This window comes from Oncorhynchus mykiss, chromosome 1 (genome assembly GCF_013265735.2).
Source record: "Oncorhynchus mykiss isolate Arlee chromosome 1, USDA_OmykA_1.1, whole genome shotgun sequence".
Lineage (NCBI taxonomy): Eukaryota > Metazoa > Chordata > Actinopteri > Salmoniformes > Salmonidae > Oncorhynchus > Oncorhynchus mykiss.
The window spans coordinates 67,488,423-67,506,968 of NC_048565.1; the positions used below are offsets into that span (position 1 = coordinate 67,488,423).

An 18,546-nucleotide genomic window follows, 5' to 3' on the forward strand; every position below is an offset into this window, starting at 1 on the left:
GGAAGTGTAGTATATTTGAATCTGTATTTGTTAGAGAATAGAATCCAGCCTGGGGCTAATAAGGACAGAGATTATTAACATGATCAACTATATTTCTTTAGGGAGGGAAAATACGAAATATACTGTATCCCTTTGATGTCTCCACTAGTATTTTCCTCATTTCGGTGAGCTCATGGTCAACCACCCGGGCAGTAGACAAACAACCAGAATAGACCAAAACACTACTTGACTAAGTAATGCTTTTTAGTGTGCTTTTAATGATGTCAAACTAACTTAGGTAGACCACAATGGCTCCAGTCTCAGCCTCAGTCAGTACCTTTGTCAAACATTGAACATGTAAATTATAAAAGAAATGACCCCAAGGTTTGCCGTTATCCACAAGGACACATTGTTTACATAAAGCAATCTTATCGAATCCCCCACATAGGGCCCATGAACAAATGTAAACCGAAATCTAAACTACTTGGGTATATAAACAACTGATTTAATTGGTTTGCACAGCCGTGTAATCAATGAAAACCAGACATACATCAATCCCCTCCTCACCACTCAGCATGCGTGCTTTACCTGGCTCCAGGTAGCTGCTCTCCTCTTCTGAGGTGCTGAAGTCCAGAGAGCGTGATAACACAGCTACAAAGCCTTCTTTGAACTCCTCAAAATTCACCTGCATAACAGAAGGAAATTTTGTTAATTGTCAACAGTGTGAGACATGACTACTGTTCTGTCAATAAGGTAGCAACATGATCAAACATGTATTGGGCTTCTGATTTGAGATTTCAAATGAGCATACAGGCTTACCGAATAACTATTAGAAAATGGAGAGTGGTCATAACACAGCTATTATACAACTACTACACTTTTACTATAACAACGCATTTCAGAGCTTTACATATGTTTTAATGAACTGCTGGTAAGGGAAATTTAAGGCAAATCCACAACAGCGAGAGATGTTACTAAGGTGGTCTGGTCTCATACCCGAGCATAGTGGTGTGGTCCTAGCAAGGTGTCCAACAGTAAGGGAAGGTGAGCATCCAGGGACAGCTTGTGACAAAGGGATGACAAGTCTTCCTTGTCCAGGTAACCAGTGCCTGTGGTGTCACAGCTGTCAAACTCCTCCTTCAGCTGGGCCACATAGCGGTTCTGCTCTTCCTCATCCATCCCAGTACATATTGTAGGCTTGCACCTACAGTGAAGTAGAATGGCGATCAGGAAAAGACTGTGTAAGCACAATAAAAGTTCAACCACATACTGCCACACTCTTGCACAAACACACACAATGCAACTTCAATTAGTATAACATCCAGGGAGGCTAATCTATTCATTTCAATAGACTACCAGGCTTGGACTACGTACAGTAGTAGAATGTTTTATAGTGAGATGGTCCATCTAAATATATCTGCTGCTTTTAGGCTTGGATTTGATTCCCTTGATCTTGGATTAGAGCCACAGGCCAGAAACATCTGCCTCAGTGCTTGCAATGTCCTGTACTGAATTCTGCAGTTGGTCCTGATTGCCATTAGTTATGTAAGGCGGGGGAATTCTGTCTTTATTGTTATTGTCACCCACCACTCCCCACAAAAAAGTAAACAACAAAAACAAAAAGGCAAATCATTTTTACTGGTAGGACTATTTGTTTGCCCCATACACATACTATTGCCAAATCTTACTTGCTATATAGGGCGGCCGATTACTTTGGGGTTTAGTAACCCAAGAAACAGCAGTTTTATATCAGGATATAAAGCAATGAATCATGATACTCAGCAATAAATGTCAATTTATGTCCGTTTGAATACATTCTGACACGTTGTAAATGATTGGGGGTGACATTTGGCAATGAATAGGCTCGAAGTAGGAATAAACAAATTCCTATCAATCGTTGCTGCATTTGTCTTTTTCCAATCTTCTTCGAGAATGAAAAAGGCAGTTGCCCATAATTGCCCACCATGCAAAGAAAATATATGGCCAGTCTAATGTCATACATGAACAGTTCATTGCTCGTTCTATCACAAATTGATCAATAATAGGCAGGCTCCCTCCTTGGCTTGGAGTAGTGAGTCTGCTATGCTTCACCATGGGAACGGGGAACCAGCTGTGGCAAAACAAAGGTCAGGTAAAATAGGAAAAAATAGACTAAAAAGTATCCAAACTCTCAACCTTTCGCACACTCTCGGAACTAAAACCGTTACAATGTAGCATTAGCCTGTGCGTTTGTAAACAATTGCCATTTTAGCCGACCTCTGACAAAGACAAGGCTAGCACAATAATGAAATTGCCCTTACCGTTTTAACAGTACACCGAAGCCTCTAAAAAAAATTCACGGATGGTCCAACATGTGCATCGGATGCTTTTTCATTTTGAAAAGATGTGTCTGTCTGCCTGTCCCGGTGTTATTTTATGGAAAAACGGGTCATGTCTCCATAGCTCTTCTCTATGAAGTGGCCACAAGTATGCGTGGCGGGTATAATGCTGAGTTCATAACCAAGTGGGAAGTAGGAATTTACCACCCGATTGTTAGATAGAGGACTCAGATGGATAAAACCAGTCTTGGAATGGACATAGCCATTGAGGACTCCACCATTTTAAAGTAGTCAACTGGGTAGAACTTCCTATGGGTGAAGGGAGGATCACATGATTCCATCCAGGTCATCAGCCAATGAATTACAATTGTGAGCAAACATTCCATAACTGTAGGCTTCAGGAAATCACTATCCTTGGCTTTATACGTGTTCAAATAACACACTCTAGATTGCAGTATGCACATTTTCAGTTTGTTTCATAGAAGTAGTAGAAGTAGAAAATGGACTACTTCAAAATGGAGATGGCCTCAATGGCGCTGCCTCTACACTCACAGGCACCATAATGTATACACATACATACAGGACACTTACTGTATACATATGATATCTCTATCATTCTCTATGTTTACCATATAGGACTGGGACAAATCTATTTGAACGGCCCCCTGACTGGTAATTACTAGTGGGAAACTAATGTATCAGTCTTGAGCTCCAAGTGAGAGGTGTCGTAAATTCCAGTTGGATGCATTCAGGTGGTTTGAACTAGTTTAGAAACGCCCGATTGGCTGATGGCCAACAAGCCATAAATTAAAAGTACAACTATCAGGCTTGTAAACAAACGATAGTGTTCAACAACCATATTAATAGATTGCTTTTTTTTAAATAATCTTTTGTAGTTGCATTTAACTGCCAAATATATATTTTAAATGAGCATGGCCTTATTTCTATTACAGGATATTGGATTACTGTCATTCATATTCCAATCACCCAGCTCAATGTAACATTGATTGGTTTAGGCTACTACATGATACATACAACATGACACACAAACATTTAATTAAACATCTAGATTCCCCCCCCCCAATTAAATTATTGCACTAGGGCCACATTACTCCTGTTCGAGCGGAGTAAAATACACGCCAGCAGAACGAGGAGCAAAAATACCCTCCCCACAGTACCCCCACCCCAAAACATCTTCCCACGGCCATGCGTGACCAATAAAATGTTATTTGATTTTGAAACGCTACACAGCTTACATCGTTGTCACCATATTTGTAAGGAACGAGGCTGGAGTTGAGAAGCAGGTACGGGGAATCAACATTTAATCGGAACAGACATGAAAACAGGACAGGAACAGCGTCAGAACCGGGTAAAACACAGACGTAAGACAATTAATGCAGCAGCGGGGAACAAAGGTGGGGAACTGAAAAATATAGGGGAGGTAATAAACAGGTGATTGAGTCCAGGTGAGTCCAATAATTTGCTGTTGCGCGTGACGAGGGAAGGCAGGTGTGTGTAATGATGGTGGCAGGAGTACGTAATGCAGGGCAGCCTGGCGCCCCTGAGCGCCAGGGGGGAAGAGCGGGAGCAGGCGTGACAGTACCCCCCCAGGTGCACCTAGGGCCTGACAAGCAGGCCAAGGTACGGGCGCTGGACAAGCCGGCTGGGTGTAAAATCCCAATGAACCGGCAGAGGCATGGGAGCCTGGCGAGCCAGCTGAGGCGTAGGAGCCTGACGAGCTGGTTGGGCGTAAAGACCTGACGATCTGGCTGAGGCCTGACGTGGGATGGGCGCCTTTTGAGCCAACCGGGGCAAGGAAACCTCTCAAGCTGGCTAGGGCATGGAAGCCCAACGATCCAGCTAAGGCACCCCCGGTTTCATTGGCGGCAGCCCTCGGACCCGACGTCACTACTAACCGAACCGCAAGCACTCCCTGATGCTTCATTTGATGGCTGCTGCATTCTGTAAGGAACGAGGCTGGAGTCGAGAAGCAGGTACGAGGAGTCAATATTTAATTGGAACATATGAAAACAGGACAGGAACAGCGTCAGAACCGGGTAAAACACAGACGTAAGACAATTAATGCAGCAGCGGGGAACAGAGCTGGGGAACTGACAAATATAGGGGAGGTAATAAACAGGTGATTGAGTCCAGGTGAGTCCAATAATTCGCTGATGATGGTGGCAAGAGTACGTAATGCAGGGCAGCCTGGTGCCCTTAAGCACCAGGGGGTAAGAGCGGGAGCAGGCATGACAATTTTGACGCTATAGTCAACAAACCAAAACTAAAGTGTTAGTGAACCCACAATCCATGTGTACAATCACTCAGTACAGTGTACAGCAAGCAGTTTAGTAGTTACACCGGTGGGCCCTGGTAGCAAGACATTTATAAAACCAAAAGCTTACCTTGACTTGGAAAAGTTGCAGTGTTATAGCTTTAGACAGCTAGCTAACATAGAAGAATGTTATCTATGTTTGAGTTAAGTTGTTGAGTAGGTTATTAAATTAGCTGCATTAGCTAAGTAAGTGAAAGTTAACTAAAATAAAAAAAATACAGTGAAATATAGCTCTCACTGCTTCTTAACTTTTGAAGAAATTCATTTGTTCAACATTTAACTATTGTCTTTCTCTCTCTTTGAGTCGGCTCCTCACCAAACTTTATGCACTGCAGTACTAGCTAGCTGTAGCTTATGCTTTCAGCACTAAATTCATTCTCTGATCCGTTCATTGGATGGACAATGTGTCAGTTCAATGTGCAAGAGCTCAGATGGGTTGGAAGACGTGCTCCGGAAATACTGTGTAAGTGTGTAAGTTTATGGAAGGGGTGAGAACTATGAACATCCTAGGTTTTGTATTGAAGTCAATGTGCCCAGAGAAGGCTGGAAAATAGCTGTCCTCCGTGCTAGACTGAGTATTGGTTCTGAATAATCGAGACTGGAGGCTGACACAACGGTACCGAAAGCGAGGCTACGTTAGACGTTACCTGTGTGAAGCTAGCCACAATAACGATGAGTGGAATTAGCGGTTTGCCTTCCAAATAAAAGTCCCCCAATTGAAAGTGATGCAAACGGATACAAATAGTGGAAACATGCCATATTTGGACTAGATAATGCTAAACATGGTTCGGATATTGTTATATAAATTCAACAAAAGACAATCATTTGTTAATTGTACACAAACAAAGTACAAATCAGTTGAAATCACAGTGGGTAAATTAGACTTCAGAATTGCATTGGGGGCATACTTACATGCACTGTACAGCCTTACCTATGGATCTTGGGTCCATAAAATTGAATATCAGCCAACTCAGTGACACCCACAGATTACAATACTGAATAATTTACACAAATATTAGCGTCGTAGCTCATATTTGGGAACTTTAACTGTGGGAAATCATGTCTTTATTTATTTTGGGCTCCCGAGTGACGCAGGGGTCTAAGACACTGCATCTCAGTGTAAGAGGTGTCACTGCAGTACCTGGTTCAAATCCAGACTGCATCACATCCGGCTGTGATTGGGAGTCCCATGGCGCACAATTGGCCCAGCTTCGTCCGAGTTTGGTTGGGGTAGGCCGTCATTGTAAATAAGAATTTGTTTAACTTGCCTAGTTAAATAAAGGTTCAATTTAGCCTATTGTTCGCATTAACATACATATTGCAGGGTTTACATTAAGCTCACCAGTAAACCTACTAATAGAGGTCATAAAAATTGTTAAAAGGTTTAAAAACTATTCTAATAGTGCAACATTTTGACAGTCTATGAAGATATTCCAAACGATTTGAAATGTTTAAATCCATCAAATATTGACTAAATTATATCCCATAAAAGATTTTACAGGCACGGAAAAATGTGGTGTTCGGGGATTTTGATGAAATTTCTGGTACTCAATTTGTCAAATGTCTTTTTTTATTTTTTCAAATGCACTCATATATACATTTTTTGATGGTATCAGGTATTTATTTGATATTGTGTTAAAAATAAAGAATATTATATGTGCCTTGTTTGCATAAATACAATGGTGTATTTGCATATATAAATATATCTACATAAATGGGTGGAATAGAATAACTTCCTCTACCTAGACCTACTTACACTCACCTGCACTGTCTATAGACTGCCTCATTAATTCCTGTTGTCACATTCTGTTGCATAATTCAACAAGTGTGTCAGTAGCAGGGCTGTGTTCAGTATGTTTTAACATTCTGGAATGTTTAGTTGAAACGGTGCTGTACTGAACGACCAGTTGAAAAACAGGGAGGGGTTGGGTTGAGGAATGCTGTCAGCATTGCCTCTGCCCTTTAAATACGTTACTCATTGCTTCAAGCTACACCTCACCACACCCACCAAATGGGAGCAAACGTACCTCAGTCTGTTCAAGAACGTTTTGGGGAAACGTGTCGTTCTGTACAAACCGTTCCACAACGGAGTAAACGTTCAAGAAAACTGAACGCACTTCAGGATGCCCTCGGTTTAAAAATCACTTGGCTCTAGATTACACCTGTACTTTGTTTGCAAAATCAGACATATCACTCTAACCTGTGTTCATTTCCCAGAAATTGCTTTAATTTCTTCTCTTCTAATTTGAAAACATTTCAACTGTAGCAAATTGCTTTTCAATTGCACACAAAAAAACACCCAACAAAACAAATGCATCTTTCCTGGGGTGTAAGTGTCGAGATGTGTTAAATTCCTTACAAAGCGTTCTCATAGATCCAACAGAAAGACAATGTTGAGTAGATTCTGCAGTCCTCAAACACAGGAAATAGATGGCTGAAAAAGACAGATCCTCAGGTGGGCGGGGCATACGTGTTTCTACTACTATGTTGAACATTCATATTGCAATGTATAGGGTTATCTGACAATTAAATGGTGTACCAGCCTACTCAGTGGCACCCACAGAACGCAACTGTGAAAAGGTTTCACAAAGATTAACCTCGTACACACAAATACTCACTGAGAAGGTTTATACCCCATTTCATGGACCCAAGATCCACAGGTAAGGCTGTAAATTGCAATATGAATGTCCAATACAGTAGGTTGACAGATTAGTATAACGACACAAGGTGAGACCCAGATGCAGACACAGGAGGCAGATGCTTTGAGCTCTGATATTTATTATAGTCCAAGGGGTAGGCAAAAGGCAGGTCGGGGACAGGGTCCCGAAATAAGAGCTACAACACTCACATTTGTGTAAACTCTTCACAGTTGTGTTCTCTGGGTGTCACTGAGTAGGCTGATACCCCATTTCATGGACCCAAGATCCATAGGTAATGTTGCACATTGCAATATAAATGTCAATATGCACAATAGGCTGGACAGTGAGGTGATTTCCCACAAAGTCCTGGTACCCCATTTTAAGGACCCAAGTTCCATAGTTAAGGCTGTGTTTTGCAGTTTTGCAGTGTTTAGCATTATCTAGTGTATAGTCCAAAGGTGGCATAATTTCACTATTTGTTTCAGTTTTCATCACTTTCACTGAATTACTTTTATTTTTTAAGGCAAACCACAAATTCCACTATTGTGGCTCACCGTTATTGTGGCTAGCTTCACATAAGTACCACAACCTTGTTCGTTTGCTCCTTCCACATAGTCGACAAGAAACCCACACCTGAAAATTCCTGCCCTGCATTTCGGTTTGGGCCCCTTATAGCCTACATAGTCATTGCTTGAGGCCTGAACACTCACAGCCACGTTTACATGCACACCAATATCAGAATACTTGAGTAATGATAACGGACGTTATTATTAGGGATACTCAAGTAATCTTATTTGGAGTTGACACATTAACATCATATCCCGTTTACAATAATCCGAAAAAATGTGTATCCCGATTATGAAAAACCCGGATAAAATGTATGGGATATGCTGATTTTAGATATTGGCTATCTGTGGCATGTAAACATATCCTGTTAACTGTTGTTTTTCTGGTCTTTGCAAGCTGTTTCGCATATCAAGGGTGTTGTGTGATGTCATCTGACTGTCATACAAATCACATAAAAAGTAGGCTTCCTGATCAGTTCGATGCACTATAATTCTATCATAGTTTATGTTGCCGATACTCTGTAGTGGAACATATAGCCGGGCTACTTTCACCCCTAATTTAGACAACCTTCTGCTTATTATTTCCGACATTTGGTAGGGCATTTGTTTGTCAGCTATAGTTTGATGCATGCTGCTTCTCTTCTGTCATAACTTGTTGTCCCAGAAGACTAAATAAACTTTCTCACCAGAATAATGTCTTACATTGATAGAATGTATGCATAAGTAATCTATTTAACACATGCTACATTTGTATTTTTATTTTAGGGACCAGGAGGAAAACGCAATAACTCCAAAACAGTGGAAAGATTAGTTTTGTGTAAAATGTAATCAGTTTCAAGTAAATGAAAAGCGAGAAAACATGAAACACGTTTCTGATAAGACTTCACGTCATGGGTGCATATTTTATGTGGTTGAAATCATGTCTGCTTGCAAAGATAACACATTACACAAGCATTTGCATTTTCTCAAGAGATGCTGAAATAAGTAAATAATATTTCTCTACTCTTTTTCCCCAAGACAAAATGGTCATTTGTTGTGTCATTTTACTGCAAGAAATGCATAATTCTGCAGGAGTTAATATATTAGAGCGTTATAGGCCTACAGTCAGTGTCTATATTTCAATGACTATTCCATTTAACCCATATGAATTTAAATGAGGAATATTCTGTTTATTCATGGTGCAGGGATACACGTGAGCGGGATATCAAAGGTGCTTGTAAACAATTTCTCCCGAATAGGACCTTAAGCGGGATATGAACTACTATCCGGAATAGTGTGCGCATGCAAAAGTGATTGTGAACATCCCAGTGGTTCTATAAAGCCCACTAGCGGCTGCCCAGGCTATCCCCATTGAGAGGAGAAAAAAAACTGTAGACGGCTATGTGGAGCAGTGTTGCCAATTTAGTGACTTTGTCGCTATATTTAGCGAGGAGCTTAGGCTGCATTTCGCAGTCACCGCGTCCAGTGAACACTGCTACATGGCTGAGGTTGTATACTCCATGTACAGTGATCCTCAAAACATATTGTATCTGACTTTTTTGACGTCAGTGCTGGGTGAGGTACAGTTGGCCATCAAGGCTTTTGAGGGAGAGCCAGTAGATCCTCTTAAAGCAACTTGACAGCTTGGTTAGCCTGATCAAGTCTGTGAGCAGCAGGGTCCTGAATCCACTGGCAAATGTTGATGTACTCAAAGGGCCAATAGATGGATACATCAGTCCCAAACCATACATTGGTTACCTTTTTGAGTCAAATGCAGCTGAGCTCCACCTATAGCGCCTGAGGATGAAAACAATGTCGGAAAGCGGTGTGTAGCCTTCACCATCTCCCTCACTAAGGAGTTTAGGGTGAGACTGCCGGACAACATTGAAGCATTACAGTACATGTCCGTTTTCAATGTGGAGGAAACTCTAAAGCACAATAAGAGCCTTGGAGAAATAGAAAAAATAGCCAAGCTCCTTGGCTACTCCCCTGCAGAGATAGACAAGATTGTCCAGCAAAGGCGTGCCATCCATCTTAGTAAATGGAATGAGACAAAAAACACACTGGGCTTCTGGAATGAGATTTGGAAGTTCAGGGATGCAGCTGATATCAACCCGTTTCAATAACTTGCCATGGCTGCTGTGTCTGTGTTGTCCTTGCCACACTTGAATGCTGAAGTCGAGAGAGTATTCAGCCAGATGAGTGTGGTAAAAAGCAAACTTAGAAATCGGATGTCCTTGCAGACCCTTAACTCCATCCTTCCTGTACATCGATATGGACTGAAGCTGTCTGGTGAGGCTTGTTATGAGCACCAGCTGCCTGATAATGTGTTGCAGCTTTTTTGGCACATCAACTGCTTACTCATTTAAGTCAGCTCCCTCAGTTGCTGAACCTGCCATAGAGACCCTTGACCAAAATTACGATGACCCACTCTCTGTGAGCCAGCACAGCCTGTGTGTGTGTGTAGAGGGGGCTCTGGGGAAAAAAACAATTAACCTGAATTAGGGCCAGACTAGTTACGTAATTTTTTCTCTCTTTTTGGTCCATTTAGATTGTTAATGTAGATTGGATACATTTTTTTTTTAAATGTTATGTTTTACTGTGACTTGTTGTAGGCTCATAAGTGGACCATAAGGTTAAAAACCAAACCAAATTAAGAAAACTAAACTAAAATAATAAAAACTAAAATAATAAACTAAGTAACTCCATCAGTGTGTCTCTTTTGGGTCACTTTTGCCCATCCCAAGCCCAGATAAAGGCGGAGGGTTGGAATTGTGACATAAAAAAAAACAGGAATGACAGAAGAAAGTTAATTTGTAGTTCTAAATATATTTAAGGTGTTTTTAACTCACTTTTTGTCTCGCCCACGATGTTATTCCTCTCTCCTACAGCATTCATCACAATTACATGCACATGGCCAATTATGCAAATTAGGCGACGACGTCATGTAGCGACTTTTAGGACAGCCAATAGCTACTTTCCTTACTGAGGCGTTGACAACACTGAGAGAAGACGGGAAACCACGCTGGAAAGTAAGGACGACGAAGCGGTTGTAGCCTACATTTTGGTAAGTTAATTTTATTCGTGTTATTATAGTTTCAATATGTAAATTAAAGTTGAGTGGTGCCGATTTTGTATTTGATATAAGTAAAAACTAGGGTAGCTCATGTCAACTAGATATGATAGAGAGTCGCTGAATAACGGCATTTGGTTAATCATTTCGGAGTGGACATTTTTGTAATGATTTTTCTCGGGGAGTTTCATTCTAAATATATATTGCCACGGTTCCGAGGCACAGGGTATAAGGTACAGAGCGTGTTCTTGAATTGCGAACGAACTCTGTGTCATAGCCTGTTAAAGGTAACGTTAAGCAATTTAACTGTTATGGCTAAGCCGGTCACTGACTCGCTACAATATGTCAAGGTGTGAAATGTTACAATATTCTGATGTAACTGTAGCAGATGAAGACTGTCATTAAATGTTCCTGTGTAAACTGCCAAGTCATTGTTGTCTTGTATATAACGGGTGGGTCTAATGCTGATTGGTTTAAACTGCATGCCATCCGGTGTCTATTGCACACATTACCACCAGCTAAATATGACGTTTAAAATGCCTAATTACTCTGTTCCATCTAACTGCGCAATCCACTGTCTCATTAGCCCAGAAGGTGAATGTATATACTTGTTCGCCACAATTAAAAAGCATCTAGACATTATCTCACATTTCTTTTAGACTAACAAAATGTTAGTTTTCAACGGCAGAGATTTGTATAAACCTTGTGTCTCCGACATTTGCAACCTTGTTTCAATATTCAAATTCTATCTCCATCTGTGTCCCATAGTAATGAATCTTTCGGGATGAGACGGGCAGGTATCGAAATCATACATTAGCATAATTGTTATGATTATATATTACATTACACAAAGAACTATCAATAGAAAACAGGTCTAACGAAACGGAGTGCAGCTAGTTTGAAGTGATTGTGTTAGGCTAGCGCCTCTGAACGAGAGTGTCCTGACGAGAGCTAATTTTCTATGCCAGGTAAAGTCGGCCATCAATAGCTCATTGTTATGGATGTATCCAAATAAATGTGTTACGATTTGTATTTGCATTTATTTATAAGGTTTTTTGTTGTCAGCCCTATCGGTGTAGGCCAATATTTTATTTTCAATATTTTCACTCCATATTTGCTGAATGTACAAAACATTAAGAACACCTGCTCGGTCCATGACACTGACTGAAAAGATGAATCCAGGTGAAAGCTATGATCCCTTATTGATGTCACTTGCTAAATCCACTTCAATAAGTGTAGATGAAGGGGAGGAGACAGGTTAAAGAGATTTTTAAGCCTTTGAGTCTTGGATTGTGTATGAGGGGTGCAACTCAATAGTATGAAGGTGTTCTTAATGTTTTTGTGTGTAGTTTGTTATTTCTGAGAGTACTTTGACTCTTGTAGGGAGTATTTCTTGATCTTACATTTCTTTCATACCAGAAATGTTTTAAAGTTTTCATTACCATTTCACCCCTATCGTCATAGCCTACAGACAATGGGCAGCCAGGTATCTGTAGACAATGTTCATGTTGTGGTGGTTGGCGGGGGTTTCGGTGGCACTGCCGCCGCACAACAGCTCAAATCCAGGGGGATACCATTCACCCTCATTGACCTCCGTGACGCCTTTCATCACAATGTGGCTGCCCTCCGTGCCGCTGTTCAGAGTGGTGAGAACCTTTGACCCATTGAAAATTGTAACATCACTGGAAAAACACTGATCTAACAATTCCCACTTAAAGAACCTTTGACATTTCTAGTTACTTTCTCACAGGCTTTGCCCAGCAGACCTTCATCCCATATTTGAAGACGTTTGGAGAGAATTTCCTTCAGGGTCGAGTCATATGGGTGGACCCAGTGTCACAGACTGTAGCGTTGGATGGAGGAAAGGTACAGTAGACTGTATGGGCATGCTGGGGTTTATTATGTAATGTCGCTTTCTCTAGTCAGTTCAGCTCTAGCTGCTGAATATTAACTCGGCTTTGTGTTCTTGGTGTACTCTCCATACTTAGGCATATGCTCGCAATTAGGCCAAAGCAGACCGCTTCTGACAGGCTGGAGATGTGACAGTTTGTTCCTGTAATTTGACTGTGTCATTGTCTTACACCACAGGAAGTTCATTACTCACACCTTATACTGTGCACTGGCACAGACGGCCCTTTCCCGGGGAAGTACAACATGGTGGCCTCCTATCAGACAGCCATCCAGAAGTATGAGGACATTGTGAAGGAGGTACATTTTCATGGAAGTGCATTCCCAGGGCTGGTTTGTTGGTGCAGACTTAATGTTCATGTTTGATCTGCACTGAACAAAATATAAATGAAAAATGCAACATTTTAAATTATTTTAGAATTCCAGTTCATATAAGGAAATCAGTCAATGTAAATTAATTCATCAGGCCCTAATCTATGGATTTCACATGACTGGGAATACAGATCTGTTGGTCACAGATACCTTACAAAAAAAAGGTAGGGGTGTGGATCAGAAAAACATTCCAAACATGCTCAATGGGTGACATGTCTGAGTATGCAGGCCATGGAAGACATGGGTCATTTTCAGCTTCCAGGAATTGTGTACAGATCCTTACATTATCATGCTGAAACATGAGGTGATGGCGGTGGATGAATGACGAGCTTCCCTGAGACTGTTTGACAGTTTGTGCAGAAATTCTTCGTTGTGCAAACCACAGTTTCATCAGCTGTCCGGGTGGCTGGTCTCAGACGACCCTGCAGGTGAAGAAGTTGGATGTGGAGGTCCTGGGCTGGTGTGGTTACACTTCCTCTGTGGTTGAGGCCAGTTGGACGTACTGTTAAATTCTCTAAAATGACAGAGGTAGGGCTGGGGGGGGGGGGGGGGGGGGGGGGAGGAGGAGGAGAGTCCCAAAGGTGTGAAGGCAGGCGACAAGCTTAGGTCCAAAATAAGCCCATCTTTCTCTATGTTTACACATACCAAGCCCCTACCTCTTACGCCAACAAAGTTGAGAGATCACATCTTCCTCACTGACAGGGGTTTCAACTTGCTGTTTGTGAGGTTTGGTCCAACATAATCTGTCATATGGACAAACACATTGAGGCATTATTTTATTTAAATACTTGGTGGTTTGAGCCCTGAATTCTGATTGGCTGATAGCCATGGTATATCAGACCGTATTCCACGGGAATGACAACATTTATTTTTACTGCTCTAATTACGTTGGTAGCCAGTTTATAATAGCCATAAGGCACCTCTGGGGTTTGGGATATATGGACAATATGCCACGGCTAAGGGCTGTGTCCAGGCAGTCAGCGTTGCGTTGTGCATAAGAGCAGCCCTTACCCGTAGTATATTGGCCATATACCACACCCCCCTTGTGCCTTATTGCTTCAGTAGTAGAGAAGTTAACTTTTCTAACAATACCCTTTTTATATCTCTACTACTCAAATTGCGAGCAGAGCAGACACCACTAAAACGAGAGTATCCATGAACATTGATTCTGGAAAATTAACACTCAGTTTGTCGCGTGTGGCATTGGGGTACCACTAGCAGCATTTGAGCCAAATACTCTTATACTAGCTGCCTAGTCTGTTTTATAAATAAGCATGAACACAATTATAAACTCAACAAAAAAGAAACGTCCTCACTGTCAACTGCGTTTATTTTCAGGAAACTTAACGTGAAAATATTTGTATGAACATAACAAGATTCAACAACTGAGACACAAACTGAACAAGTTCCATAAATGTGACTAACATAAATGGAATGTGTCCCTGAACAAAGGGGGGTCAAAATCAAAAATAACAGACAGTATCTGGTGTGGCCACCAGCTGCATTAAGTACTGCAGTGCATCTCCTCACCAGATTTGCCAGTTCTTGCTGTGAGATGTTACCCCACTCTTCCACCAAGGCACCTGCAAGTTCCTGGACATTTCTGGGGGGAGGGGGGGAATGGCTCTAGCCCTCACCCTCCGATCCAACAGGTCCCAGATGTGCTCAATGGGATTGAGATCCGGGCTCTTCGCTGGCCATGGCAGAACACTGACATTCCTGTGGAAATCACTCACAGAACGAGCAGTATTGCTGGTGGAATTGTCATGCTGGAGTGTCATGTCAGATTGAGCCTACAATGTAGAAGACTGGTACTGTATAATGGGAGATTCACAAAAGTAGAAAAAAAGGAAACGTAGGCAATATCACACAGCCCTAGTTGGTGGTTTATGGTAGAGAAATTAACATTAAATTCTCTGGCAATGGCTCCAGTGGACATTACTAGAGTCAGCATGCCAATTGCATGCTCCCTCAACTTTGAAACATCTGTGGCATTGTGACAACTGCACAAGGTGCACCTTTGTAATCATGCTGTTTAATATGCCACACCTGTCAGATGGATGGTTTATCTTGGCAAAGGAGAAATGCTCACTAACGGGGATGTATACAAATTTGTGCACAAAATGAGAGAAGCACTTTATGTGTGAAATTTCAGGAATCTTTTTTCAGCTCATGAAACATCGGACCAAACCTTTACATGTTGCATTTATATTTTTGTTCAGTGTATTTTGTAATACATTTGACAATTGTTGTACCCACGTTCATGTGTTTTAATGAAAATATTAGTAAATGACAGGTGTTTGTTTTCTCCCTGCTGTTGGTCAGGTCCAGGCCGCAGGTTCGGTTCTTGTGGTAGGTGGGGGATCCACTGGTGTAGAGATGGCTGCAGAGATCAAAACAGAATATCCAGACAAGAAGGTAATAATATCCTACATCCCTTTGTTATTCACACCTCTTAGAGACTTGTGGTTGGAGCACAACTAATGGAGCTTGCCCTCCATTCTCAAACACCCCCATGTTTCCAGGTGATCCTGATCCATTCCCGTGTTGGCCTAGCCGACCCAGAGCTGCTGCCCAGTGTCAGGCAACAGGCTAAGGAGGTGCTGCTGGAGAAAGGGGTGGAGCTGCTACTGGGTAAGAGGTTATGTCTGGCTGAGGAAATGTTAGTCAGGGTGACACAGCATCACCAGTCAGTGAAAATGCAGTTTTGATTATGGCATGTTCAGCAGACAGAGAATGTCCAAGAGAGCTCATGTGTGTGCAGAGGGTGATTGCCTCCCTTCCTCATTATTGGATGTGGAATGAGGATGTCTGTTGTGACTGGCACAAACAGTAAATGCCTAGAGAACTTTTCTTTGATCATCTGTTTCATGCTAAACGCTTAGTATAATTATTATCTCAGTGCAATTCACCTGCTGTTATGTAATTAACTTATCTTTCACACTGTGGCCTCACCTTTTCATCTGACTCTAGGGCAGAAAGTTTCTAACCTGTCTGTACTGGAGCTCAATGTGACCAACAAGAACATGGTTATCATGACAGACAAGGATACCGAGATCACTGCAGACCTCGTCATCTGCTGCACAGGCATGAAGATTAACTCTGATGCCTATAGCTCCACCCTGAGTGAGTTGTCTGTCTTGTCCACTAGGTGGAGGGATTATGCCATCTGAGTCCAAGGCAGCCCAGAAATTCAAGAAGTACTGCTCAAAGCGCTGTTGATAAAACTACTACAGGAGAGTTCAAAATCTGTTAAACAGTTTTGCTGGATATATAAAAAGTTTAAATTAATCACAGAATTCCTGTGAAAGATGACTGGTTAGAGAAACCTCATATGATGAACTTGCATATTAAATTCCACATCTGCTCTTTCCATGACATCGACTGACCAGGTGAAAGCAAAATTCCCTTTATTAATGACTTATTAAATCCACTTCAATCAATGTAGATGAAGGGGAGGAGACAGGTTAAAGAAGGATTTTTAAGCCTTGAGACAATTTAGACATGGATGTGTGTGCCATTCAGAGGGTGATTGGGCAAGACCAGATTTAAGTGCCTTTCAACAGGGTATGGTAGTAGGTGCCAGGTATAACTGTTTGTGTCAAGAACAGCAATGCTGCTGTTTTTTCTTTTTTTTTTTTTTTTTTTTTTTTTTTTTTTTTTTACACAAACTGTTGAGTGTATCAAGAATGGTCCAATGCCCAAAGGAAATCCAACCAACTTTACAGAACTCAATATTAGGAAGGTGACCAGACCGCATGCGCCATCTCACGCATGTTGATTTTTGTCCCCACACCAGAAGCGATCAGGATATGCAGGTTGAAATACCAAATCAACTCTGAACCAACTATATTAATTTGGGGACATGTCGAAAAGCAATAAACATTTATTGCTCGAAAAATATTTAGCTAGCTGGGAAGCTAGCTAGCTTGCTGTTGCTAGATAATTTGTCCTGGGATATAAACATTGGGTTGTTATTTTACCTGAAATGCACAAGGTACTCTACTCTGACAATTAATCCACAGATAAAAGGGTAAAAAAAAGAATAATTTCTCCTCCTTCAGGCTTCTTTTGACTTGATATGACGGTTGGCAACCAACTTTAAGCTACATTACCACTACTGACTGGAGTGTGGACCTCGGTTCATCTTTCAATCACCCATGTGGGTATATGCTCATAAAAAACAATTTTGGAGATGGGAGAGGTGGGACTTGCAGTGCATCACAAATAGAAGAGATCTCTATTTTAGCTCCTGGCTACGCACACGACGCGAGCTGTGTGGTCAGCATGTTAGTACAGTAGTCTAAACACTATCTACATGCATTTATTAAGTTTCTCTGTTTATATTTCAGATGGATGCCTAGCAGAGAATGGGTCCCTGAAAGTGAATGTGCACCTGCAGGTGGAGGGCTATGACAATGTGTACGCTGTTGGGGACTGTGCTAATGTTAACGAGCCTAAGATGGCATACCATGCAGGTCTCCATGCTGGGGTTGCTGTTGCCAACATCACCAACAGTCTGATGGGGAAGCACCTGGAATCTTATCACCCAGGTAATTGAGACTGTCTCCTCTCTCCTGTAAACCCTACTTCTGTCAATGTTATAGTTTTGACCTTGATCTCTGACTATAGAACATTCTATCATGGGTATATGTCCACATGTTTTCCTGACAGGGAGTGTGACCATGTTGTTAGCCATGGGCCATAATGATGGAGTGGGCCAGTTCAATGGGCTGAGGCTTCCCCGTTGCCTTGTAACCCAGGGCAAGAGCAAGAACCTACTGCTGTGGAAAAGCTGGAAGGAAATGGGTCAGAAAGCTCCTTAATTAACGTGTGCCATACAGAACATTGTGGAGCGAAGACGTGTGTGTGCCAGCACCGCCTTGAGAGTGCCTTACTCAGGTGACAGCTTGCAGAAGTTTTGGCGTTCTGACATGACTATTGATATGAGACCATATATTTGTAAAATATTTCTACGCAAGGTAATGCAAACTTTGTACAATGTCCATTTTTGCCAATGAATGTTAATGTATGTCTTGATAAAAAATATATATATATATGACTTATGGTTAAATATATTTCTGTAATTTGATACAATTTCAAGAGCAACTGAGCTGAACTCGCCGCTTGTTTTTCTGCTGCTCATTATGAAAAACAAGATTTGAGCTTTGGGGGTGTGGTGCGATGTGGGTGTGTTTTATCGTACCCTGAAAGTTACTGTTTGTCCCTCTTGATTGACGATAGCGACAACAGCCACTACAATGGTCAGAAAGATGAATCTGTAATTCACATTTTTGCAGAAGAGATCTTACATCTAGCGTAGGTGTTAGGTCCAGCATTTCAAGTAAAAAAAAATGTGAATGAAAAAACTAGTCGG

General features: G+C 41.6%; 2 protein-coding genes across 6 annotated transcripts in view; one reads left to right on the forward strand and one right to left on the reverse strand.

The window, feature by feature from the left end:
• The window catches only part of ninl (ninein-like), a 52,788-nt gene extending 41,982 nt beyond the window's left edge, over window positions 1–10,806 (reverse strand). For 2 of the 4 annotated variants that reach the window (XM_021608893.2, XM_021608870.2), the window contains exons 1-3: window positions 2,280–2,585; window positions 976–1,183; window positions 568–664 (exon numbers count right to left, since the gene is read on the reverse strand). In XM_021608893.2, coding sequence (XP_021464568.2) covers window positions 568–664; window positions 976–1,158 — 280 coding nt within the window. In that variant the 5' untranslated portion in view covers window positions 1,159–1,183; window positions 2,280–2,585. Of the gene's footprint in view, window positions 1–567; window positions 665–975; window positions 1,184–2,279; window positions 2,586–4,702; window positions 4,927–10,668 lie in introns of those variants that run through there. The other 2 variants (XM_021608877.2, XM_036983326.1) reach the window with 2 other exon arrangements.
• aifm2 (apoptosis inducing factor mitochondria associated 2) lies at window positions 10,765–18,259 on the forward strand. Of its 2 annotated transcripts, NM_001165245.1 has the most exon segments (9): window positions 10,857–10,883; window positions 12,354–12,535; window positions 12,640–12,755; window positions 12,978–13,097; window positions 15,495–15,587; window positions 15,695–15,803; window positions 16,143–16,295; window positions 17,522–17,722; window positions 17,844–18,259. In NM_001165245.1, coding segments are annotated over 8 exon segments (1,116 nt in total). In that variant the 5' UTR covers window positions 10,857–10,883; window positions 12,354–12,363; the 3' UTR covers window positions 17,996–18,259.
• Window positions 18,260–18,546: the final 287 nt, after the last annotated feature.

Coding starts and splice junctions, on each gene's coding strand:
- aifm2 (XM_021567740.2), top strand. CDS start 12,364: ATGGGCAGCCAGGTATCTGTAGACAATGTTCATGTTGTGGTGGTTGGC. Junction 12,536..12,639: donor CCGTGCCGCTGTTCAGAGTG/GTGAGAACCTTT, acceptor ACTTTCTCACAG/GCTTTGCCCAGCAGACCTTC. Junction 17,723..17,843: donor CCTGGAATCTTATCACCCAG/GTAATTGAGACT, acceptor TTTTCCTGACAG/GGAGTGTGACCATGTTGTTA.